We start from the raw sequence: 27,920 nt of genomic DNA, 5'->3' as shown, positions 1-27,920 counted from the left end.
CAGAAATTGCTCTTTAAAGTGAACACTACATTTTCATCAACAATTTGTATTTTTTTTAAATGTAATAAATTGAAATTCACCATAGTTCACTTACATACATACAAAATAACATGGTCAGTATAACAAGTAATAGGCAGAAAATTTAAAACTGTGATCTGCCATGCTATGGTCTGCCTCATAACTGGAAACTGAAAAATTCAAAATTCCATCACAGTCCCAGCAGGAAATTGGCTTAAACAAATTTATCACCTAGCACGGGCTCACAAGCACAGCTATAGTGTTATAATTGTGTTCAATGTACTTCAAATAATGACAACATGAGCAATGAAGAAACACATTAACATCAGCACTGAATTCTACCTACAATAACAGGTTCACTTCAATACCAGCAGTGTATGAGCTTTACAGTGAATTAGTATTAGCAGGTGACACTAGAAAATATAACATGAAATACTAATCAGTCCACCACATTTAATGTTGTGCCAAACGTGAAGATGCAGCCCTAACATAACTGAACAAATCAAAAGAAATTGAGAGAGAGGACTTTATTTATTTATTTTTCAGCATAAGACAGTAAATACAAGTTTTTGATATCTACGAAAACTGAATTTTGATTAGACAATTGTCTGCAAACCTTGATACAAGTGTAATATTACTAAAACTGGTGACAGAAAACAAGGACACAATAAACTTTGTAACTTCACATTAGTTTCACAGCCAAGAGAAGTGTTCAGGTGTGATGCTTTGAAAACTCTGCCAGTAGAACATTTGCCCAGGAAAGGCAAACACACACACACACACACACACACACACACACACACACACACACACACACACACAAAGAAGTGGTGTGTACAGTACCATTCCCAAACAATGTACCACAGTTCAACGAGAGCACAGCAGAAGTGATCTCTGCAGCGAAAACTCATTGTGAGATTTTTATTGTCTTGCAGATGACTGCTAAGGAAACCAGGATCAAATAAACCTTAGCTTTCCACCAGAGTTACACACTCACAAAAAGTGTGTAATGCATAGTAGTTCTGCAGTAAAACATGTTAAATATATCAGTATTTTATGTAGACCAGTGTCTTGAAAGGAGGATATAAGATGAACACCAACAAAAGCAAAACAAGGATAATGGAATGTAGTCAAATTAAGTTGGGTGATGCTTAGGGAATTAGATTAGGAAATGAGACACTTAAAGTAGTAAAGGAGTTTTGCTATTTGGGGAGCAAAATAACTGATGATGGTCGAAGTAGAGAGGATACAAAATGTAGACTGGCAATGGCAAGGAAAGCGTTTCTGAAGAAGAGAAATTTGTTAACATCGAGTATACATTTAAGTGTCAGGAAGTCGTTTCTGAAAGATTTGTATGGAGTGTAGCCATGTATGGAAGTGAAACATGGACAATAAATAGTTTGGACAAGAAGAGAATAGAAGCTTTCGAAATGTGGTGCTACAGAAGAATGTTGAAGATTATGTGGGTAGATCACGTAACTAATGAGGAGGTATTGACTAGGATTGGGGAGAAGAGAAGTTTGTGGCACAACTCGACTAGAAGAAGGGATCGGTTGGTAGGACATGTCCTGAGGCATCAAGGGATCACAAATTTAGCATTGGAGGGCAGCGTGGAGGGTAAAAATCATAGAGGGAGACCAAGAGATGAATACACGTAGCAGATTTAGAAGGATGTAGGTACTGGGAGATGAAGGAGCTTGCACAGGATAGATTAGCATGGAGAGCTGCATCAAACCAGTCTCAGGACTGAAGACCACAACAACAACAACAACAACATATAAATAAAATTATTACTCTTGATTTTTTCTGGGTGTAGACCACAATCTTAAAAAAATCACAGACAAACATCATTTCCACCAATCTGTCAATTTAAATGATTACTTTATTGAGCAGCCATGTACTCCTTTTCAACAAAAACTGTGTGATATGCACACATATATGTGGCACTATCATCAATGGACACAATCTACAATACAACATGCAAAGAATAATAGTAGGTGCAAGAACAACACAAACAACAGACAGAAGAAACCCACAAACCCACATGTATACTCATACACTATGGAAAACTATGGAAAGATAGATCTTGGTTGTTTGTGGTTGTACATTTTTTAATTGTTAATTATTACTGTGGTCCTAGATCCCTACTATTAACTGGGCATGTTATATTTTAGGTTATATCAAGTGAAATTTGTGACTGGAATGAAGGCTTTTTAGTAGGGAGGGTGCAGCAAGTTACCTCAGATGGACAGTCATCAACAGATGTACAAGTAATTTTAATTGTCCCAAGGGAAATGTGTTGGGACCTTTACTGTTCATTCTGTATATTTATGATCTTGTGGACAATATTAACACCCGGCTTTTCGCAGACAATACAGTTACCTACAAAGAAGCACTGTCTGAAAGAAGCTGCAAAAATATTCAGTCAGACCTTGATAAGATTTCAGAGTGGTGCAAAGATTGACAACTTGCTTTAAACGACCAGGAATTTAAAACTGAGCACTTCACAAAATGAAAACATAGTGTCCAACGACTATAATATTAATATGTCACAGTTGGAATACACAGACACATACCTGGGTGTAACAGTTTGTAAGGACATGAAATGGAATGATCACATAGTCTCAGTTGTAGGTAAAGTATGTGGCACATTGCAGTTCGTTGGAAGAATATTAGGGAAATGCAGTCAGTCTACAATGACGACTGCATGCAAGACACTTATGCCACTCATCCTACAATGTTACTCATGTGTGTGGGACCCATACCAAATAGGACTAACAGGAGATATTGAATATGCATAGAGAAGGGCAATACAAATGATCATCGGTTTGTTTCACTCTTAAGAGACTGTCACAGAGATCCTGCAGAAACAGAGCTAGCAGATGTTTCAAGATAGAAGCAAACTATCCTGTGGAAGCCTACTTAGAAAGATTCTAGAGCCAACTTTAAGTGATGCATCGACGAATATATTACAACCCCCTACATATCGCTCTCACAGGGAACGCAAAGATAAGATTAGGTTAATTACAGCATGCACAGAGGCATTTAAGCAATCATTCTTCTGGCACTCAACACATGAATGGGAGGGGAGAAAGTCCTGATAACTGGTACAATGGGACATACCCTTTGTCATGCACTTCACAGCAGTTTGCAGAGTATTGATGTAGATGAAGAAATAGAGAAAAACCAAGAATAAGTCTGCAAGTAACAGAGAGTACTCTATGGTATTGGCCCCTGGCCCCTTGCATAGCTAGCATTTATTGTGAATCTCTTGTCCAGTGAAAAGTCTTAAGCAACTGTAAAAAAAATGCAAGAAGGGTGAAAGAATGGACCCACAAAATTACAGACCAATATCCTTAATATTGGTTTGTTGCAGAATCCTTGAACATATTCTGAATTAGCTTCTGCCCAATAATCAGCATGGGTGAAGTGCAACAGGTAGATTCAATATTGCTGGATTTTCAGAAAGTATTTGACATAGTGACCCCATAGCAGAATGTAAACAAAGGTCTAAGAATACAGATTCGGTTCAGAGATATGTGAGTGGCTTGAAGACTTTATGTAATAGAATCCACTCCAGTGTCCTCAATGGCAATTGTTCATCATAGACAAGGGTATCGTCAAGAGTGTCCCAGGGAACTGTGATAGGACTGCTCTTATTCTCTCTATAGATAAACAATCTAACAGGCAGGGTGAGCAGCAATCTGTGACTGTTTGCTGATGATACATGGGAAGGTGTCATCATTGAGTGACTTTAGGAGGATGCAAGATGACTTGGACAAAATTTCTAGTTGGTGTGATGAATGACAGCTTCCTCTAAATTTAAAAAAATGTTAGTTAATGTATTGGGGCAGAAAAAACAATACTAGAATTTTCAAATACAGCATTGGTAAATGAGCTGTTTGACTAAGTCATGCCCATAAAATGTCTGGGCTTAATGTTGCATAGTGTTATGAAAAGATGGAACGATCACGTAAGGGCAGTAGCAGGGAAAGCAATTAGTCGACTCTGGTTTACTGGGAAAATTTTTGGAAAGTGTAGCTCATTTATAAAGGAGGCCACATATAGAACAATAGTGCTACACATACTTGAGTACTGCTCAAGTGTTTGGGATTGCCACCATGTCAGATTAAACAAAGACACTGAAGCAATTCAGAAGTAAACCGCTGGTTTGTTCCCAGCAGGTTCCTCCAACATGCAAATATTACAAAGATGCTTCGTGAACTCAAATGGAAATTCCTGGAGGGAAGACAGCATTCTTTTCATGAAACACTGCTAAGAAAATTCAGAAAGAAGCTGCAAACACAGCAATTCTATTGCCATTAATGCACATTTTGCATAAGGAGCACAAAGATAAGAGAAATTGGGACTCGAACAGAGGGTTACAGACAGTCATTTTTCCATAATTCTCTTTGCAAGTCGAATAGGAAAGGAAATAATTAGTAGTGGTACAAGGTACCCTCCACCATGCAGCATACAATGACTTGCAGAGTACATTTGTAGGTGCAGATAAAAACTGATTATATCAGAAGGTCCAAAAGCATGTTCAATGATGCTATTGTACATAGGAAAGTCATAATGTTAGGAAATTACAGTGACTGTTAAAAGACCTTCACAGTTCAGACTCTGATGCAGACATTGCTAACCAACTGCAACATTAACACAGATATCTCACTGCATAATGAAAGAATCATTACTGTTTAGTCACATGATTGATAATCAACCTCCTGAAACAGTCACAATAATACAAAATTTCTAGGAGTATGAATATGATGCTAAAATAGATATTTGATCTCATATGGAGGCATTCTGGCATTTGTTCTTCCCACGTACCATTTGCGAATGGAAATAGAACAGGAAATGTAAGAGGATGACAATGGTATTCTTGAGTACCCTCTGCTAAACACTGTAAGGTGGCTTGTGTGAACATAAATACCAAAATCCTTCATGCAAGGAACTGTTGTCATTACAACAAGAAAACAAATCAAATACAATACAAGATGGACAACAGAAATGATACACAGAGCTAACTACCCTACATAATTTACAAGCACCTGTAAAAGAAATCTTGAATACGTAGTTCTAATATAATGATCGAGCTTGATGATTGCCTCTTCCACTGAACACATCACGTAAACCAGAAACAATGATCACGCAAGACCCAATTTGCATTACTCCCAAATGAAATATTTTCCTAAAAATTGTATATAGAGGTAACCTGATTGATCAGTGTTGTTATTTGAATTTCAAAATGCTTTCGACTCAATACTGCATGAATGCCTGCTACAGGAAATACATTTGTAATAAATTTCTGACCAGATTTGTGACAGAACTGAGGCCTACATGACATGCAAAATAAAGTATGTTTCCTAGGTGTGGCTCATGGAAATATGATGGGACCACTCTTGTTAACAATCCATACTAACAAATTTCTTGATAGCATTAGTTCCAATCTTTTTACAGGCGATATGATTATACAGAGCAATTTAGAGTAATTAATTTCACAAAATACAGAGATTTAGTTGTTAAAAGTTAAAACCACAGTTTGACCAGGACTAATGACTTACAACTGCACTAAATCTGTTATACTGGTATCTGAGAGTAACCATGTGTGTACAGATAAAACTGAGTAATGACACACATTTAGTAGTGGGTAAAGAAAACAGCAGTCATTGATTCATTGATGGGACACCGGAAACTGTGATTTGTTCATAACTGAAATGACGATCATTAGAGCTAAAGCACTAACTAGGATAAGCCAAGGACAGAGACATGAGTGGGCCATGACCATGTTTAATAAATCAACACTGCATTAAAATCAAAACACTTTGAACTTAAATCTGCCTGTCCAGATAAAAATTTGAGCCATACTCGTCTCAAATATGAGACCTGCTCATTAGCTACTGAGCCACCTTGCTCACTGTGTACACACAGAAATGCCACATGAATTGTTAAAAATTTATGAGACTAGTAAGAATGTGTAAAAGAAATGCATACTACTCCCCGAGGGATAACAGAGACGATGATACATTAAACTTGGCTCGTACAGAGGCACATAAGAAGTCATTCTTCTAATGGTCCATCTGTGAACAGAACGGAAATAAACTTTAACAAATGAGGCAACAAAAACAGTCTTCTGATATGCCCTTGCTGTGATTTACAAAAAACTGATTTAGATGACACTGCAGATGCAACAATGTATGGCAACCAGTGATGAATACTGAAAACAACTTCTGCCAAGCTTTAATTATTGTCTGCTAGAATCTCTTTCCTTATTGGTAACAGCTGTTCCATTCAAGATTACCTGTTATTTTGCTTTCTCTACACTTGCAACCTGCTGCTTGCATAAGTACTTTTTTTTAAAAAAAAAAATGCTCCTTTCATCTGTTTCTTTTTTCTAAGAATCTAAACTAGTTTTTTTTACTGGTATACCACATAATTCTTAAATAAATTCTCATAATCTAGATTAGAGCTGTTGGGCCAGATGTCCGGCCATCGTATAACGTGGGTATTCGTCCGAAGATTGCCACGGAGCATGTTGTAACGTGTAGGTTTGAGCAACCACACAGAGCACAGATGCCGACAATTGAGTATTGTCATTTATAAGTGAACTGAGTGAATGACTGGCTCTTTGATTTGCTGCACATTGCAACCACTTTTACCTGTTGTCATTTGACATCACTGCCAAAAATAATTTGTTAATTGCAAGATAAACTATGAGAAGTGTCATTGGTAAAGAAAAAAGGCCTCTTTGGGAATATTTTGGTATAAACAGTGACAATAGCAAGTTTTATGTTTGTTTGTTGTGCTGTGGAGAAGAGGAAAAAGCAGGTATGTGAACTGCTTTATTACACTGATCAACAAGGTGTTTGAGCAAAGATGATTAATATTGTTAAACAGGCGCCTGTTTACTGCATACTCTGTTCAAATAAACTTCTTTGGGATGCACAGATGTTTTTGTGAAATTTTAGAAAGCATTCTGTAATTGGAGCAAAGCAGTGATTGGTACAAAATGCTAAAAAACGCGATCGAGACAGGCTTTATTTGATTTTTAGTTTTTGTGAAACATAGTTATAAAACGCATTTAAACTACTAGAAAATACCTAAACTACCTTACACCCAATGAAATAATATAATTTTTTTGTCTAATGGGTATCTCAGCTGTGAAAAATCACTTGAAAATTAAACATCCAGATAACTTCCAAGTTATTAATAAAATTCCAAGTTATTAATAAAGATACAGCCATTCTGTACGTTCATCTTCAAAATCTAGAGAAAAGCAATTGATTATGTCAGGGCAGTTTGAAAAGAAATTGCTTTGGGACGCAAACAATGTAAAAGCCAAAAAATATCATTATTTAATAGCAGAAATGGACCACATTCATGAGACTCCTAGAGCAAGCTTTACTCCAGTTTAAAATACTAAGCATTACAAAGGTTTACCAACCAATTGTTCCTGACACCCATGACAGAAATTGTGAAAAAATCAAACCAAATATTTCAGATGCTTTCACGATTTCTGTAACTTACTATGTATTAACATGTTTGCACAACAATGCCAACTTCCAAAGTTTCACAGGTTGTCTCATGAATTCTAGCTGGAGCACAGCGACCTTGATACGATGCCTCTTCTTGGTTCTCACACTGGAGAAAATACGGCAAAGGAGCTTGAAGGTATAGCTTTAAGCGGCAGGGATGATAGCCACTGGTAGACATCTTGTAATGCACTTCAATCATTGAGCTCAGCTCAAGAAAAACTATTGGTAATTGAAATGGAGCTGAATTTACCTGAGCATCGCCTGGTGCAAGATATGAGCAGGAGTTGGAATTCCACCTTTTATATTGTAGAGTGTCTATTGAAATGAAAACAAGCTGTTTTGCTGTAAATGACTGATCATGTCACACTTACTAATTTGACATCTCATCAATGGAGTTTGATGGAGCAGTGGGTTAAGCATCCGAAATGATCTAAAGAAATAACAAAAATAAGTTCTGATATCTCTTGCATATTTGAAGTAATACCACATGTTGCAGCATTAAATAAGTGTAGACATAAGAATGCGTAAAAGGATGAAGTTATGAATGAGACTTGGAACCAGCAGAGGAGAGCAATGTTGAAACCAGGTCACTGCCAAGTTGGTCACAGCCAGTGAGGGAATTGCAAGGTCAGTGGCTTCGCAATGCTTCTGTGATGACAGACCATACTAGCCACCAACATGTGACACATCCTGCAGCAGTATTGTTGCTCAATTACAACAGCTGAGGGTCGCAGGTATATTGCAGACAATTCAACACAACAAACTAAACCAATGTAAACAGCAGAGAGCAGTAAGGAGAAGCAGTACATTTAAACATGACCAAACCAGCTTGTCACCGTTTGGCCAGCTGGGCAGTATGTGACGCACAGTCTGTGTCAATCGGAATGTCACTACTACAACTTTGCCATCACTGGATCATGAAGTAGTAACGTCAGCCTGTATGCCCAGCCCAAGCAGCCAACACTGCACTGTCACCCACCCCTGCTCTTCAGCAATCATCCAGACTTCGACTCTGGAAAACACCACCACTATGCCAGACAAGATATGGTGGTCACCCATGACTACAATGTGTCTGCATCCTGCCATCTCATCTCATCTCATCTCATCTCATGCTGGAAACACAAGCACAGCACTCTGTCTCCCAGTCAGTGTGTGCACTCTGCTCATTGTACATCATCACCTGCTGCTACAATGCCAGAGTATTACGTGAACAAGGAAATCACCGCTATCACTGTACTAGCTGGATAGAATCATCAAACACTTGCTCATGTTTGGGGAGGAATCCAGTTAAATGATTGAATAAAGGACTGACTACATGTACACCACTGGTCTGTCTACCACTTCCTCAAATGTCTCTCCTGTCCTGCAAATCACCTGCAGACCATACCACGGCCACAAGAAGACTTGAACCCATCCTAACAAACTAGGACTACTCATGTTTAATCTGGTTTTCCCACAGCTACACCAGATCTGCTACATTTTGGTGTCAAATGAAGATGATTCTACGTTCACCTGCTATATTTGGTGTCATAATTGAGATGGAGGGAGGCTGATAGATCATTGATGACTAAGAAGATACATGGCATGCTGATGGCAGTAGACTGCTAGCAGTGATACAACAGGTACGGCAAGTTATGTAAGTACCAGCACAAACCTTTTTATGTTCACTCTTAGGTTTTCCTACATCCTTAGTTGGGTCTGTTCCTACTTTTTATGATGACATCGGGGCTTGATACCATTGCAGTATTCGATAAGGAACTATGGACTGAACTGCTAATTCCAGTAATATGTACCCATTGCAATTCACCAGGGCACTTGACCCCATGCACTGAGACACACCCCATAGTATGTCAGGTTTGCCATAACAGAGGACATTATGCCAGCCTGTGCAGTGAGCGTGCCTGACCGAGATGTGGAAAAACTTGGATACCCTGAGAACTTCAGTAATTTCATAAAGATAAACCATAAGATGGGGTTTTTGCTGTAAATAAGGAATTGTATAGAGTAAATGTTTTAGGAAGATAAAGGACGACAAGAGTAACACGGATATCAATAATTATAGATAATATAGGATTTAGATCATGGCTATACCAGGAATATTAGGAGATGTAATCTGGATAATGTGAAGTCCAGGGAAAATAGTTAACGTGTACTACTTAGTTTGTCAAGGCAGGTTTAAGCCCTGGTACAGTGCCAATGGTTTAAAACTAGAATATAGGGCTGCAGTTGTATTGTTTGGTTAGGATTTACTGTCTTCATATCAAGCGTAATTGTCTCAAAGCAGCCAAAGTGCTGAGATACAACACATGCGAGATGTGTCACTGGCTGTGATGTCATTACTTAAACAGCTTCAGGTCCCTCGAGAAGCAATAGTCATGATAGCAGTAAATCCATCATCAATAGCCGACCAAGTGAAAGAAGTGACACAGTGGGAGAATTTATCAGATGTTGGAAGGGATATGGAAATATAGGAATTAAAAGGGATTTTTAATTGTATGACACAGGTGGGGCTGTTATAGAGCCCTTGGTCAGGGAAAGTTGAGGACAGCACGGCTGAAACTGCTCACTACATAAATCTCTTGGAATGAGAGGAATTAATTAAGATTTTAGTACAGAGTGGAGAGGAAGAAAGTTCTGATAGATTCCCAAGTCATGATATCTTGAAACTGCAACTAAAGCAAGATTATCACGCATCTCCTACTGTTGTACATATACTTTTCTGAATTGCTAAGGTATAAGAATATGGAGCAAAAGGATAATGCATAAACTGCAGAGTTCATGCAGGCCAGCATTGCTAAGCAATAGGGCTGTGCATGATCCAGTCTGTTTGCATAGGTTAGTCCTGTTCCTCCAAGGTTAAGATAGAATGTAGCTCACAGCACATGTATTCTTTTTGTTAGTTGATAATTACAAGTTGTAAGATATTAGCGTAAACTTGTAGATAGCTTTCAGTACTAACTAGGTCATAGTGATAAAGTAACAGTGTAGATTAATGAAAAGGAAAGTGTACAGGTCAAGAAGAGCCTGCTTATTTTAAATGTAGGTGCCGAATAGCATGTCATATTCTTTGTGTACATGTGAGGTATGACTTAACATTATATTTGAGACTTATATTTGAGTTGAGTTGAGAGCCAGGTCAATGATTGTGTAGGGTGCCACAATCAAAGGGCAACAACTCAAATATAAGACTTAACATTATATTTGAGACTTATATTTGAGTTGAGAGCCAGGTCAATGATTGTGTAGGGTGCCACAATCAAAGGGCAGCAACTCAAATATAAGACTTAACATTATATTTGAGACTTATATTTGAGTTGTTGCCCTTTGATTGTGGCACCATACACAATCATTAACCCAGCTCCAGGGAGGTAGGGTGCCCTTCCCTATTCCTCCACTAGGGTAATTCCTGCCTGGCGCGTCCACGTCACGGGGGTGGACATCCTACACTTCAGTAGGCCGGTGTGCTAGGATGGCTGAGTTCAGGCAGGGACCCAATCCCGTGGGATATAGCACAGAACCCATGCCCAGGGTTACGGGTGAAGACCTTAATGGCAGCGACGGCGGAGAAGGAAGACTTCAGAACGTCGTAGCTGGCAGATGAGGCAACCGTCCTTTCTGGGGATTAAATGAGAAGGGAACCACTGCCTTGTGGTGGAGGAGAAACTCCAAAGGCTAAGGGAGACAACCCCAACAGAAAATCCTTCCTTGCGCTAGGCCTAGCAAGCCAGTAGGAAAGTCTTCATATATTGCTTTCAAAACACAGACGAGCCTCGGAACGAACCACTCAGGATTTGACCCCACTGCTTTTTCAAGTACTGGTGCAAATGATGGGAGACCTGATGATATTCATCAGTACAAGAAGATGAAACCAACTGGACTAAAAAAAACCTAAATATTGGCACCCTTAATATATTAACCCTCAACGGAAAAATGGAGGAAATGACAGATGTATTAACAGAGAAGAAGTTGGATATATTGGGATTAAGCGAAACAAAGTGGAAGGGAAAAGGTGAGAAGAATTTGAGAGGAGGAGGAAAACTGTACTGGAGTGGGAATAACAGGTATGGAAGAAATGGTGTGGCAGTGATGGTGGATAAGAATGTACAAAGCTGTATTGAAAATGTGAGATATATATCAGACAGGATCATAATCTTAAACCCGAAATTCCAAAAAGAAACACTAAAAGTAATCCAGATTTATGCACCTCAAGTGGGATGTAGCGAAGAAGAGAAGATGGACTTTGAAAATGTGTTAGAAAACCAAATAGAGTGTGCTAATGTAGTGATGGGAGATTTTAATGCACAGGTAGGCAAAGACAGAAAGGGATTTGAGCAAGTATTGGGATGTTTTGGATATGGAGGCAGAAATGAAGAAGGGGAAAGACTCCTGGATTTGTGCCAGAGGAATGGAATGAAAATAACAAACAGCTGGTTTATGAAAAGAGAAAGTCATGTTATCACCAGATACAGTTGGGATGAAAGAACGAAGAATGTAATTGATTATATTCCAGTAGATAGGGAATGGGGAGAGAAAGTAACAAATGTGAAGGTAATTCCAAGTGTGAGTGCAGATGGAGACCATAGATTACTGGTAGGACAATGGAAAATGAATCAGTGTGTGAAAAATAGAAAACAGAAGAAAGTGATGAGGATACGGGATTGGAAATTGAAGGAGAGTGAATGTGCTGAGAAGTACAGAGAATTAATAACACAAAAATTTCCAAAAGAAGTTTTCTGCGATGTAGAAAAAGAATTGAGTTTATTCAAAGACACTTTAGTCGAAGCAGCACAAAAAGTATGTGGCAGAACATCTGGAAAGGAAAAAATAAGACAGACAAGTTGGTGGGATGACACCACAATCCAAGCAGTTAGAAGAAAAAATGGAGCATGGAGAAAATGGTGGAAAACTAAAAATGACGAAGACCATAAAAGATATATAGAGGAAAAGAAGAAGTGCAAAGAAATAGTGGAAACAGCAAAGAAAAAGGCATGGGAAGAGTTTACAAAAAAAACTTGAAGAAGATGTGAAGACCAATAAGAAAATGTTCTATAAAATGATGAAAAATAAAAGGAAGGCTTCTGAAGTACCAGTAAAGATGGAAACAGAGGACAGTACCATTCTTGAAGATCCAGGGAATATAAAAGATCTCTGGAAAGGACATTTTAAGAAGCTGTTAAACGCTGAGGAGCAGGTACATGAGGAAACAACAAATAATGAAGAAATTCAGAGAAGTTGGGAAGCAGAATTAGGACAAATTACACAGGAAGAAATGGAAAAAGCTGTGAAGAAGATGAATGGGGGGAAAGCCCCAGGACCTGATGAAGTATCAGTGGACATGATAAGAGCAGCAGGTCCAGTGGGAATGCAGTGGCTGTATAGAGTACTATCAAGCGTGTGGAGAAATAGTAAAATACCTGACGACTGGAGAACAGGAGACATTGTTCCCATCTTCAAGAAAGGCAATAAAAGACTTTGTAAAAACTACAGAGGAATAACCCTCATGAGTCATACAGCCAAGATTTTTGAAAGAATTTTACTAAATAGAATAAGTGAGAAGACAGAAAAGGAGCTGAGTGAAGAACAGCATGGGTTTAGGAAAGAAAGGAGCACGATCGACCTGATATTTTCTATACGTCAACTGATGGAAAAAAGTTGGGAGTATAACAAAAGGGTGATAATGGTTTTTATAGACATAGAAAAGGCATATGACTCAGTTGACAGGGAAAGACTCTGGGACGAACTGAAGAAGATAGATATAGAAGATGGATACATTAATGTTATAAAGACAATGTACAGAGGCCACAATTGTAGAATTAGAACACCATTGGGGAACTCTGAATACTTCGAAATAAGACAAGGACTTAAGCAAGGAAGTATTCTATCTCCTGCGCTTTTTAATGTTGTGATGGAGGGAATGAATAGGGCAGTTAAAGATATAGTAAAAGAAAAAGACAAAAAGATGATTTTTGTAGATGATATGGTAATATGGGGTGATAAAGAGGTAGATGTACAGTTACAGATTGATGCGTGGAAGGAAATAATGACAAGGTATGGATCAAAAATAAATAAAGATAAGAGTGAAGTAATGGTATTTGGAAGGGAGAAAGGAATCAACGGAAATATTACCTTGAATGGAGAACCCCTCAAAGTGGTAGAAAGTTTCACTTACTTAGGGAGTGAAATATCTAGGGATGGAAGAATAACTAACGAAATTAATAGGAGGTTACAGAAGGGAGGCAATTTCTGCCAAACAATAAAACATCTGATTTGGAATAATGAAGTTACAGAAAGAGCAAAACTCCTTATGTATAAGAATTATTACATCCCTATTGTCACCTATGGTGGAGAAACATGGACAATGACAGAAAGGGACTGGAGCAGACTGCAAGCAGGGGAAATGAAATTTCTCACAGCAGTTAAGGGAAAAACAAGAATGGGCAGAGTAAGGAATGTAGAGATTAGAAAGGACCTCAAACAAAAAAGTATGAGAGAAGAAATTGAAAGAAAGAGATTAAGATGGTATGGGCATGTTAAGAGTATGCATGGGCAGAGACTCCCCAAAATTATGGAACAACTAAAGATGGATGGGAAAAGACCTAGAGGGCGCCCAAGAACATGGTGGAAAATGGGAGTGAGAATGTCTTTTGAAAGGAGAGGTGTGACCTGGCAGCAAGTGGAGGAAGAAAAGTGGTGGGAGGACCGAGCCAAATGGAGAGGACTCGTCAGCACCCAGACCCGGCAGTAGCTGGAGCGGGATTCGGATATAGATAGATAGATAGATAGATTTGAGTTGTTAGAGGAATGTGATTTAAGTAATAGACAAATGTGGGAAAAACAAATTTAGCATGCAAAAAAATAAATAGGTTACAATGTTTTCCTGATTCTCCATTATCCTACCACAAGATGAAATGATGTAGCTGCTACCAGAACTAAAAGTGACCTGAAGTAAAAAAATGTGCAGATGAGGTCATACGGACTCAGTGGTTGAGAGAAAAATATAAATAGCACAAAGGAAAATGTTGTACTGTGAGTGGAAATGTGAAATGTAAATGAACCACTGTTCTTACATCAGTAAAGTTCAAGGTCAAATTTTATTCGTGAAGGAGAGAAATGTGTAGGGATAAAGATATGAATGAGATTTGGAACCAGCAGCAGAGAGCAAGTCGAAACCAGACCACTGTCAAGTCAGCTGCAGCTAGCAAGAGGATTGTGTGATCAGTGATTTCACAACACTTCTCTGATGACAGACTATACTTTCTGCCAATGCTGGACACAGCCTGCAGCACTATTGAAGGCATTTATGACAGCTGGAGGTCACAGAAACAATCTAGATCATTCGGCAGGACACATTAAGCAATGTAAACAGTAGAACTCAGCAGGGAGAAGCAGTATCTAACCACGGCCGAACCAGCTTGTCATTGTTTGGCTAGCTGGGCAGTATGTGACGCCCAGTCTGTGTCAATTGGAGCGTCACTGTAACTCTGCCTCCACTGGATCATGAACCAATGACCTCTGTCTCCCTGTCCAGCCTGGGTAGCCAACACCACAACATCATGGCAGCTGCCCATTGTCTCCCTTCAGCATTGGTACAGACCTCGACTCCAGGCAATGCCATCACAATGTCAGAGAAGTCGTGGTGCCCACCCATGACCACAGTATGGCCATGACCTTGCATCTCAGCTCACCTCCATACTGGAGACGTCAGCGTAATGCTCTGCCAGTCAGCGTGTGCACTCTGCTTGCCATACATCATCGCCTGCAGCTACAATGGCGGACTATTACATGAAGAAGAAAACACACCACAATCACTGTACTACTTGGATGTAATAATCAATTCACTAAGGAGTCAAGCTGAATTATGATAAAGACTGTGTATATGTCTACCACCAGTCTGTGTGCCACCCCCCCCCCCCCTCCTCCCGAACCATCTATACGCCATACCATGGCCATCTGGACAACTTAGAACTGCTTATGTTAAATTCCAGTTTTCCCACAGCTACACCAGGCCTGCTATATTTTGGCACCCCATGGGGACGATTTGGTTTCTACCTACTTTTGATATGACAGCACCAAGAGCCCCTGACTCACCACACGACATCCTTGTTGAAAGTTGAATTAGACATTTGTTTCAGCACCCTGAATTAAGGTTCAATTTACATGACTGCAACCTTTCTATACCCCAGATTCAAGACAAATATTCTCTCTCTCTCTCTCTCTCTCTCTCTCTCTCTGTGTGTGTGTGTGTGTGTGTGTGTGTGTGTGTGTGTGTGTGTGTGTGTGCCGAATACTGACCTGCTATCCAGTATCCCGCTGTACAGTAAAATTAGGTTTGATAGTTGCTGGATATTCATTTCATTTATAATCTAGATTTCTGTCTTCTTACCCTGTCATGAGATCCTATAATTCTGTTTACTCTTCCATTTTATTTATTTTTACTCTGCACCATAGGAGTCTATATGATCACTCTTAATTCAAAAGTGGTTTAAGACCATCAATCTTGTACAATTTCTTCGTTATTTGAAAATTTTAGTAGACTTCATTTTATACTCATTTGGTCCTTGTGGCATTTTTTCATATACTTTCTTCTGGAAGAAAGTGGTAAGGAAAATATATTATTCTATTCAAGATATTTTACATTCTGACATCATACCAAAATTGGCACTGAAGAACCTTTTTTTAGTTTTTGTGATACTTTCACATTAACAACTACCATTACCATCTTGTAGTGGGATTTGCTGTCATTTATAAGGTTCTCTAACACTTTATAGAGGTCTTCCACTTCTTATCAGACAGTATGATGGTGTAGGGACTCCAAACACTATTATACAATATCTTTTGTTGATCTCTAAAACAAGTATAGCTATTCCGCCTGAGATAACATCTATATCTGTAATACTCTTTTAAATGCTCATATTTACAATAAAGCCTGTACCTGAATTTCCATCTCTCTCTATTCCTCTGTAATTAAACACATGAACTGCTTTTAATTCAGTACGATATTTGTTTTTCCACCCTACTACTGATAACCCTACTAGATCCCATTTTATCTTCTTTTACTCCTCTTCCAACCTCACTACCCTATTCTGCAATTTACTGCCCATAAAAAAATAGTGGAAACAATATTTTTAAGGTTAATGTTGTCTATTAAGCCAAACTTCATGCAGAGCTAATGAAGTGTGGGTGTAGAAGTAATGGGGTGTGCCTAATACCTATAGCCAATGTATGAGGTCCCACAGTTCATTAAAACCAATGATTCTTTACCTGGGTTGGAATAATAGATCTATTAGCCCCCCTCCCCCAAGAAAACAACTGCTGTGAGAGATCAAAAAATTTAGTAATCATCCCTCACTCAGGTTTCGTGTAGACATGAGCTATGTGACTGTTGTCATGTGCTGTTGTCATGTGGAGCACTGCATGGATTTACTTATAAATGGCAAGGTATATGGTCAGAAAATCCAAAAGGAGAAAAACATGCAGAAACAGTCAAGTTTCAAATCCTAATGAAGCTACTGTAATTCCAAATGCGCACAGTGTGTTATGTATGTGAGACCAAGCGAATTCTTTCAACAAGGCAACAATCCCTTGCACCTCCCTTTGAATCCCTTGCTTGGACTTTGCTCCCTAATGAACAAGCCACCAGAGATGTGATATCTCTCTCTCTTTCTCTCTTTCTTTTCTCTAAAGCTATGAAGGACACTATATGTTACTCAGCTCAACAACACAAATAACTTGAAACACATATTCTCTTTCAATTTTCTTACAGTTTACAATCCTTATATCCTATAATTCACACTTCCTTATAATTTGTGCCAAAACAGGTCTCTAATAAATTAATGATAGTAAATTAATCTGTTTAATGGAGGGTAACGCTATAATAATGAAGCTCTGATGCTATATAAGGTGGTGGTTTTTTATTCTCTTAAACATAGAACAAAAGCTTGACCAGTGGGAAGATAGTTTCAGGTACCTTATGAGAGATGGGAAAAAGAAGCCATGTCCCATCCAGAATGTAAAGAACATTTCACCATACCAAGATATTATTATTATTTTAAGATTAATAATAATAATAATAGGAAATAGGAAAAAGTCCAACAGTGCCAGGTCTGGAAATTGGAGACACTATTCGAAGATACCCCACCAGAATTTCTCACGCAGAAAGGCTTGTGTCTGCTGGGCAGTATGCAGATGTGTATTGTCATGCAACAGAACAATTCTTATTGAGTGCTGGCCTCTTCAGCTGTTATGGATAGCCCAATGAAGATGTTCAGGAGTAGCACAGTGTGCATCATTATTGACTGTTGTGTTGCGGGGCATGAAATAGACGAGTAGCTCCTTCACTGTCCCAGAATACAGAAGCTGTCAGTTTTTGGGTTGTTGTAGTTTTTTTGAACTTGTTTGGCATCTGTGGCAACTGAGGATAACACCACTTGATAGCCTGTCACTTCATTGTGGTCATTGAACGTGTTCCACCTATTTCGTAACACTCCAAGAATGCTAATGCAGCACTCATTCTCACACCCTTCTGACCATCCGAGAGTACGCATGGGACCCATCGTGCACAGCTTTTGTGGTATCTTATGTGCTGAGGGACATAAGCATTTCATGCACTATTGAACAAGACACTTCCTGACATTGTCCATGCATAGTACTACTTGTGAATCATCGATTCTCTTGAATGATAGCTTTTCATGTGTTGACGGAAGGTCGCCCCGATCTCTGTTCATCATAAACATGTCCTCCCGTTCTTAAAAAATTATGCATCACTTTTGGACAGTGGCTGCATTCATTACACCCCTGCCATAAATGGTAACAAGAGTGTCGTGAACATCACAAGTTCTAACATTTTTTCCTGCAGAAAACCAATAACACCTTATACCTCACATTCGGCATGATTCACAATCAGCACAACCATGGTCACAGGTATCTCTGCACTTACCACGCGATGAGATCCAACTTAAAACTACATGTGATAACTGTCCACGTAACACTGAACACCAGAAACCAAAAAGCGGCTGCCACAAGACAGGTGTGCATGCAAGTGATCTTTACTTTCTGGATGGACCTCATATTTCAAGTAACAAAACTGAAAACATTACATGTTCTTCACAGGTTATTCATGGTTTCCTTGAATTTCCACTGCCACTGCTTAAGGCCGGTATTACACTATCAAATTTCTTTGTCAAAGATTTGATCAAATATTCCGTCAAATATGTTTGACAAAGATCTTTGACATAGCGCTAGAAGGGGTATTACACATGCGGAAAAGAAGTGGGGGGAAAAAAAGGAACCATATATACGAGTTTGACAGTCTTAAATTCCTGGGATTACAACTTGATAATAAATTCAGTTGGGAGGAGCACACCACAGAACTGCAGAAATGCCTTAACAAATCTGTATTTGCAATTCGAGTATTAGCAGACATAGGCAACATAAAAATGAAAAAGCTTGCATGCTTTGCCTACTTTCATTCCATAATGTCATATGGTATAATATTTTGGGGTAACTCTTCAAGTCAAACAAAAAGTTTTCAGAGTCCAAAAGCGTGTAATACGTATTATTTGTGGAGTAAATACACAGATGTCCTGCAGAAACCTCTTCAAAGAACTGGGCATACTAACTACTGCCTCTCAGTATATTTACTCCTTAATGAAATTTGTCCTAAATAATATATCTCTTTTTTTCCAACAAACAACTCATTTCATACATACAATACCAGGAACAAAAATGATCTGCACAAGGACTTAAAAGCACTTACTTCAGTTCAAAAAGGAGTCCACTAGTCAGGAACACTCATCTTCAATAGTTTGCCAGCAAACATAAAAAACTTAGTTACAAATAAAGATCAGTTTAAAAGGAGCCTGAAAGACTTACTAGTGGCCAACTCCTACTCCACTGACGAAATTTTTAATAGAAACAAATGATGTATTGTATTTATTCATACTATTAGTATTGTTATTTCAGCTTAAAAAAATTGACATGTTCCACATCCACGAGGATCTCCTCGGCACGGATCTATGGAACGAAAATCTAATCTAGGTGAAGCCGTGGGTTTTACGATGACACGATAAAAGCATTCAACAAAACTTGTTACGTGAGCCTACAGTGGAAGACGTCATGTCGTACATCAATTACTTAAGAATGGATGAGTGTACATTTCTGTATGTGCTCAGTGAAGCGTATCCTCATATCACAAAGCACAATATTCACTTAAGAGCTGCTACATCTTCAGAAGACAGGCTCACTGTAACACTCCGATTCCTTGCTACAGGAGAGGGTTATGTTAGGTTAGGTTAGGTCAGGTCAGGTCTCCAATCTTCTTAATCTATTTTTGTATTCAGGGTGCCTAACTTTGTGAAGTGCCTCATCAGCTTCATACATCTCTATTAATTTTGTAGTTGTAGGCACACACCAATTGTATTTACCGGCAATGTTTATAAAAACACTACAGACGACAGAACACTGCAGCGATGCTAGTGCCCCATGTGGTAACATGGCACATTGCAGTGAACAGAAGACAAGCGATTTGTCTTGCTCAGTATGCTGAGGGTCTCACCAAGGCCTTCATAGACATGCACTATCACCCAGACCCAGTCTGCAAAAAGATCTCCTGCGCCATTTCCCATCACACCACCAATATTCCCACCACCCCAAAGACCCAGCCACAAAGAAGTGTCCCCTTCATCACCAAGTACCAACCTGAACTGGAAAAACTGAACCATATCCATCACCAGGGCTTTGATTACCTATCAACGTGCTCTTAAACGAGGGACATCCTACCTGAGATACTTCACACCCCTCCTAAAGTGGTATTCCATCGCCCACCTAACCTAATCGTCATATTAGTCCATCCCTATGACACTCCCAATCCCAACCCTTTGCCTTGGAAGACCCAGGTGCACAACCTACCCAATCAACCCACATAGCACTTCCTATTCCAGTCCTGTCACAGGTTTATCCTATCCCATCAGGGGCCCCGCCACCTGCGAAAGCAGCCATGTCATTTACCAGCTCTGGTGCAATCATTGCACAGCTTTTTATATTGGTATGACTACTAATCAGCTGTCCACTAAGATGAACGGCCACGGCCAAACTGTGGCCGGGAGCAAAGTAGACCACCTTGTGGCACAGCATGCAGCTGAGCATAACACACTTGATTTCAATGGCTGCTTCACTATCTGTACCATCTGGATCCTTCTCTCCACCACCAGCTTTTCTGAACTAAGCAGATGGGAGTTATCCTTACAACACATTCTCTGCTTCCATAATTATCCTGGCCTCAGCCTACGGTAACATACCGTCCCCCTCTGTCCTGTCATTTACTCCCCATTCTCATCTAACATCCTGTTTATTTGCAGCCCCTCTGCCAATGCATCTGCCCATCTTTCCCCCCTCTTCTCCTTTTCTTGCTCCTTTTTCACACCTCCCTGCCCCACAACTTCTTGACGCTGTGCCTGTTGGGAGTCTAGTGCCTGCACACTCCAACAGACAGCAATCGTCTCTCCCCCCAGCCGTACACTCCTATCCCTTCCCCACCCCTCTCCATATTGCTGGTTGCATCTCACATGATGCTGCATCCCAGCCCGAGATGCTGGAGTAGGCAGTCATAGGTGCATGAAGTGTGCTTGCTTTTGTGTGTGTGTGTGTGTGTGTGTGTGTGTGTGTGTGTGTGTGTGTGTGTGTGTGTTTGTGTGTTACTGACGAAGTCTGTGGCCAAAAGCTATATGTGAGTGTCTTTTAATTGTGCCTGTCTGCAACTTGAAATGTTTTCTTTATGGTAAAGTAGCAACTTGTCTTTTCCTACATTGTTAACTAAGACATCGCTGCTAGAGCCTGACTTAAACTTTGCCGGCAACCCTTTTGAGGTCATCCAGCATCTAAGACAGGTTTCCGTGAACATGCACTGCAAATTTTGACTGGTACCCAATATGCTCAGTCAGGTTCATGTTAGCAGATAGCATAGGCCATTCCGTTTGGTTGATTCCTGCTTCCTGGAGAAAGGTACTCGTGAGGTGCACATGGAGTGCTTGTGCATTATCATCTTGAAAGTCAAAATCACTGTCAAAATGCTGACTGGGGGAGAATCGTTTGGAGGATCCTGGCCTAATAGTGTACAGCCCTGCTAAACCAAAGGGCCTGCATGTCCAAGATGTGCATTGATGCCTGGTCACCTATACATTCTTCTAAGGTGATTGTCAGGCACAATACAGATCCCACACAGATTGATGAATGGAGTCCAGTGCCACTGATCCATGTTACATTCCACAGGTTGCTTTGACCACCATCACCACACACAAAATGCTAGAGAGTTCAAATGGTCATTCATAATGAGCATCTAGATGCCACACTGCTTGAGGGGAGAAGGCTAGGTCAATACAACACTCCCAGTAGCCTCCAAAAAGCAACACACAGTCCTTAGGGTACCTACGAACTACAATCTGTTGGTAACTTGCGTCAGAGGAGTTGCCTGGAGCGACCACTATGAGAAAGATCCCAGGTATTTGATGTCTCATGATGGCAACTGAATGTTTAAATCGTGTCGTCATAATGTACAGCAATTCCACAGGGAACTTCACACACTGACAACACCTCTTGCAATAATGTGGGTCTGTGGTCTAAGCTTGAAATGACCCTTCAAGATAAAGACAGACTCAACAGTGCACACAGGCTACAGTGTCCCATCTGTGATTAGAGAAGTAGCATGCTCTACTGAACTGCACTGAACTTGCTGGTTTACTTTCATCTTCATTACAAAGGCGACTGTACACAGCAACTCACTGTCATATTGAGAAAGAGGTTTCTCATCAAAAACCACAAATTATGCAAGTCGTAAAGCTAATGAAAAACTTTTTCAGTAGTTTATACTGATAATCCCTTAACAGGTACTAATACGATTACTTAAAAATGAAATAATTGTACTTTAACTGTAACAAAAATGTAATTAAAAGTTTATTTTTTCATTTCAATAGTTAACTTTGTCATGACACAGTAGAACAGAAAAGAAACCCCCAACAAAGATTCAATATTTCCACAGTAGTTGGAGGATAAATTTCAAAGGTACATGTCATAGACTACTATTATGAGTAGTAGATGTCTATGCTCAATATAACTGGTCTACTGTTTCTCAGTTTTCTGTCAGTAGTATTACAGTGGTCGAATTTCATCTATCAGCAACACTGAATTCTGTCCATTACTGTTGTCAAAGTAGTTAATTGTCAAAAACATTAAAAAGATAAAGTCTGCCAGATAGGTCATATTAATGATTTTATACAGTTTCAACACTCATTTCATTTGTAGAGAGAGAGAGAGAGAGAGAGAGAGAGAGAGAGTGAGTGTGTGTGTGTGTGTGTGTGTGTGTGTGTGTGTGTTTTAAAAAGATATAAATGACAGGATAATAAGAGACGTATATTACCTTATAGTTGGCATTTTGAGTAAAATTTTCTGCAGAGGTGCTAATGAGAAATGATTTGTCAACAGCCTGTCATCACCTTGTAAACTTCAAAGTCTGTTTGACAATTCAGTCTACCTGTACGTTTTTGTTGTTCTTCCATCATGCCTTCAAAAGACTAGGCATGTTAACTTTTTCCTCCTTGTACATATACAAAACCATACCATATGTCACAAAAAGATAGTGCAGAGTGGACTGCAAATGCTAGTGTACACACCTACAACACACGGAGAAAGAATGACATACAAAGCATACCCCACCAACTGGCAATGATGAAAAATGGCCCCACAGCACTCACATATCAAATTACTAAGAAGACTGGCTGAAAAACTGGGTGACAACGTGCATGATACTAAGTTTTCAAAGAACCTAAAAGACTATATGGTGGAAAAGGAATTTGACAGTGTTGATGAAGGCTGCTCACATTAAATTTGTAAATATTGTTAATTACAATCAATTATGTTAGAATAGTTAGGAATATGTCATAATGAAGATTTTTGTATTTTTGACATGTCCTATATTACATGCACATTCACTGTACACAATGTAATCCTACAGGATCAAGCAAAATTCAATTCAATTTAATTAGTCCAGCCTCTTGGTTTGCTAACACTTGTGTTATTTGTAGTTAATTTTCAACTTAAACATACTAGTAGTAACAACAAGCCGTGGTATGAAGAACTTGAAAATCACACTAACGTAATGGAATTAGGCTACAGTGAGTGAATGTATGGATGTTTAAAAGTCTCTACATATTATACAAATATATCTACACGATGTACATGTGTTATATCTTCAAGCAACTAAAAACTGCATTGATAGAAGAAAAAATTTCAGCCACCCAGAAGAAAACTATGATGGAAAGCGTGTTTCATTATTATATTTTATTCAGGCCGCTGAACAAAATAAACTGTTTGTTTCCTAAAAGGGGGCATCTCTTTGGGCTGAAGGATGTTTCGAGGTCTTTCATCAACACAGGAACATAAACATTTTAACAATAGTTGTTGCTTGTTTTCTCTCAGATATTTCTCAGGTAACATACCATTGAACATTTGCTCAATAAAACAGAAAATTTTATCATTAAGGAATGGCAACCAATTGCCTGTCAATGGAGGTACAATTGAAATTTCCATCATTGCAGCTTCACTGTAAGTTTCCAGTTGTTTGGAGACAGATATAGCAGGGTACACCAAACAACTATTTCAGACACACATATTTTTACTTTCTTTTGGGGGTGGGGGGTTATTGTATGACAGTATCCCCCCACCCTTCTCTATCATCATCTCATATTTTAAAGTGGGTTAAAGAACACTGTAACAGATTTATCTGTAGGGGGATCTGATGTCAACACTTACTAGAAGGTACAGATACTAGCTTCGAGAAGCAACCAACAGATGACATCATCATCATCAACACTAAAACAAGAGCAAAACAAAAACTGGGAAATTAATGAGACCTCCTTGGAATTACAGGTTATGAGTGGGGATTTTCTTGTTAGACCTATATAGATCTTGTAAACAGCATCATCCAGTTCATTGCCTCTCTCCCCTACACCACACGACCTAAGCCACCACCCACAATAACTAAACAACATATTATATACAACACACACAAATGACAAATACTGCAACTGAAACATACAAACAAAAGTATCAGAGGCATCTCCTTAATATATTTGTATAAGATGGTTATGGAGTTACTTACAACCTACAGTGGAATATTGCACAATAAATGTGCAATGTAACACATAAAGGTTGCCTCAGACATTTCGAGGGCCTTATGTTCAGAGGTTTTTAACAACTGCTACTTCACTGTACATAATGACCTACGGAAAGAATACCTAATCTGACTTTCCCACTGATTATTACATTTAAAGAAGCATACAAGCAAATGTTCTTTGAATGTAGCATCCGTTAACAGAATGTAAACAAGAACAAGAATTACTACCCTGTACTTCTTTCTACAAAAGGCATGCAATAATTTGTGGAGTACGCACAAAGATAAATAGTCCAAGTGTGCAGAGAAAGAATCTTAACAGAATAATATTTCATTGATGACAAGGTCATTAGAGACACAGCACAAGCAGACACAACAAAAATGTGGAGGGTGGTAGGAAGCTGATCGGGCCCTTTTCAATGAAACCATTTAGCAATTAACTTTAAACAATGTAGGAAAACCACAGCAACTATAATACAGATGGCAGGACAAGGACTTGAAACTGGCTCAGGCCGAATGTGTGTCCAGTGGCATAACCACTCAACCACATCACTTCGTCACATGACATGTGGAATGTGGCCACAGCAGTTTGAATCAATGATACATCAACAGCTTACTGTGTGAGAGACTTGGTTCCTCTCAAATGAGAAATGTCTTGTCACGTACAATAAGAATTATGAGATAGTAATGTTAATTTCAGTGCTAATGGGTACAGCAGGCATTTACATACCCCTGTAGAAGAGAGATTTACAATTTTCATCCTCCGGTTCATTACTGGCCCTAACACTGTTTCTATGACAAGTAAGACAGCAGAGTTTTTACAACTGGAATCAAATGAAGACATACTCTGCTATACCTAAAAAATAGAAAACCGACTCAAATGTTGTAATAGAGCTATTCTCAAGAGTCAATTTCTCTTTCAAAAATATGCCACAGACCTACATTCTTGGTCAGTAAACTTTAAAACTACTTTTCACCATTTGAATCTGGTAGTACTCAATACAAGTAAAAAGGCACTTCAATCAATTGAAAACCATAGTTTCATTATCTCAATAACATTTTTTATCCCTTGTGCTGTTTGGTCCAACAACAGAAAATGCTACTCGGCTAATATATATTGGCTCAGTTGAACACTGTCATTGTTCTTGCTATGATATAATCTCTTGAAATGGTAACTACAGCCGAGGAAGTGTGTCATAACCCAGTCATTGAGCACTCTAAAACCACAAAATAAATAAACAAACGAAATTAACAACAATGACTCACCATATAAATTTGCAAGAATTTTAAACACAGTATGGAAGCACAGTAGGATCTTCACACATATGAAAAAGTAGCAGAAATGATTGTTTCCATAAGTGTGAAATATTCTTTCAAAACAATTTTAATAACTCTGATGGGGAAATTACAAATGTTTCCTGGTTCCAAAAGGTTTACAAATAAAGGCCAATCTGCAGTGAAAATCTAAACTAATGACAGTACAACACAAACACTTTCAGTTCATTGTTTACTGATAAGTGACAATAGGCTAGTTGGTTTCACTTCTATGTAACACCAGAATGTGATGAGTCCTCTAAAATTGCCCTGACTATGAACTTTCCTTTTGTTAGACTTGACTACACAACACAGTAGAAACAAACAGACCATACTAATTCAGAAGACTATTTCATATGTTCCAATAAAACTTGTTCTTTGTAGATTGACAACATGTCCATTCACCATAATGCTTGGTCATAAGTATTAATATTTTCCCACCGAGATAATTTAAACGTAAACAATTACATGACAACAGTTGTGTTGCTGAATGCAGAGTCTGAATTGAACAAAAAACAAAATTTTACACACCCATGAATTGGTGTGTCATATTTATTCTCGAAACACACAACAGGGAACGTAATTTGTCAAATTACCGTAGTGTAACACAACAGCACACAAATGACTGTTGCTGCATAGTACCTGTCAATGACAGTAGAAGTTTACCTACTCATCAATAACAGTACAGTGCACACAAAACTGTACGAGTTCACAACAGAATCCTTTAGTTAAAGCTTCAGTTTAGTGAGTAACAATGCTGCAAACCTTTTTTAAATGTGACAGTATACAAAACTGTACATTAAAACGTGCCATAAATACCAAATCAAATACTCATGAAGCACAACATGAAAATAAAAACAGTTCATATTCTGTTGTCACGACGTAAACAGCATAAATAGAATAAAACAACATTATAAACTCGCTAAGAGTAGTCATTCACAGAAGAAACTAACCTTGCCGTTGATGTTTAGAATGCCGTTCATTTTCATAATTTCCTTTAGTTTATTGTCTATTTCCTGATTCTGATTCCTCTGCTGTGCCATATATCCAACAGGGAGGTCAAGTTTTCCTCTTGGTCTTGCAGGTGCTGTCACCTCGCCCACTATATAAACACGACAGAATTAAACACAAAACACACACATACGTAGCACTGGCACACAGTAAATAAACAGCGGTCACCGATCACCGTGGTAATTCCATCTCACAATAATACTGGGTGTAACTCATGTAACGTAAAACGACACGTGAGGATTTTGTAACAAATGGTACCCTTCATGAAAATAGTGACGACGCCTGACTCTTATTCACTAAACAACAATGATTTTTGGCATAAGAATGCAAATTTTCTTTCGGGAGGCCTGACTTACATGCTCGAGGTCTACGTCCTGATCCTTGCCTCGGACTCTCCGTCACGTTCCCCAAGTCAGCAGGCATTTTGTCTCTATTTCTCGCTTCGTTTTCTGCTTTCAACCTAGCCTGTAAATCTAATATTCTATTTTCTAATGGTGTATTAGACATCTTGATCAAAACAACTGGCAACTATCAGTGATGACATACTATCGACTAACAATCGATATAATTTCTTAATTGCATATCGATATATTCAATGGACGATAATCGATTGCGTTCGAAGTAAGTCACAGTATAAGCGTTACTAGTGGTACCAGATACTCATTGTAACTACAGTATAACTTATTTAACAAACAAATATTAACATTCTGTGATACTTTGTCAGTTTTGAGAACTGTGCTAGCGTATAAATATAGTTTGATCGTATCAGGACGTAATTGAAAATATAATGATCACTGAAGCACGGTATTAAAACTTTGCACGGGTGCAGGTATTAGTTTTAGACTGCCGTTTAGGTAAATGCAAGAATCATACCACAA

General features: G+C 38.8%; 1 protein-coding gene across 1 annotated transcript in view; it reads right to left on the bottom strand.

The window, feature by feature from the left end:
- LOC124721432 (dual specificity mitogen-activated protein kinase kinase 7-like) overlaps window positions 1-27,578 on the bottom strand; it is a 175,227-nt gene extending 147,649 nt beyond the window's left edge. The window contains exons 1-2 of the mRNA XM_047246407.1: window positions 27,399-27,578; window positions 26,985-27,133 (exon numbers count right to left, since the gene is read on the bottom strand). Of these exons, the coding sequence (XP_047102363.1) occupies window positions 26,985-27,133; window positions 27,399-27,549 (300 nt within the window). The 5' untranslated portion in view covers window positions 27,550-27,578. The remainder of the gene's footprint in view (window positions 1-26,984; window positions 27,134-27,398) is intronic.
- Between the last annotated feature and the right edge of the window lie 342 nt (window positions 27,579-27,920).

The sequence above is a fragment of the Schistocerca piceifrons genome, chromosome X (genome assembly GCF_021461385.2).
Source record: "Schistocerca piceifrons isolate TAMUIC-IGC-003096 chromosome X, iqSchPice1.1, whole genome shotgun sequence".
NCBI lineage: Eukaryota > Metazoa > Arthropoda > Insecta > Orthoptera > Acrididae > Schistocerca > Schistocerca piceifrons.
This window is presented reverse-complemented; position numbering and strand designations above follow the sequence as displayed.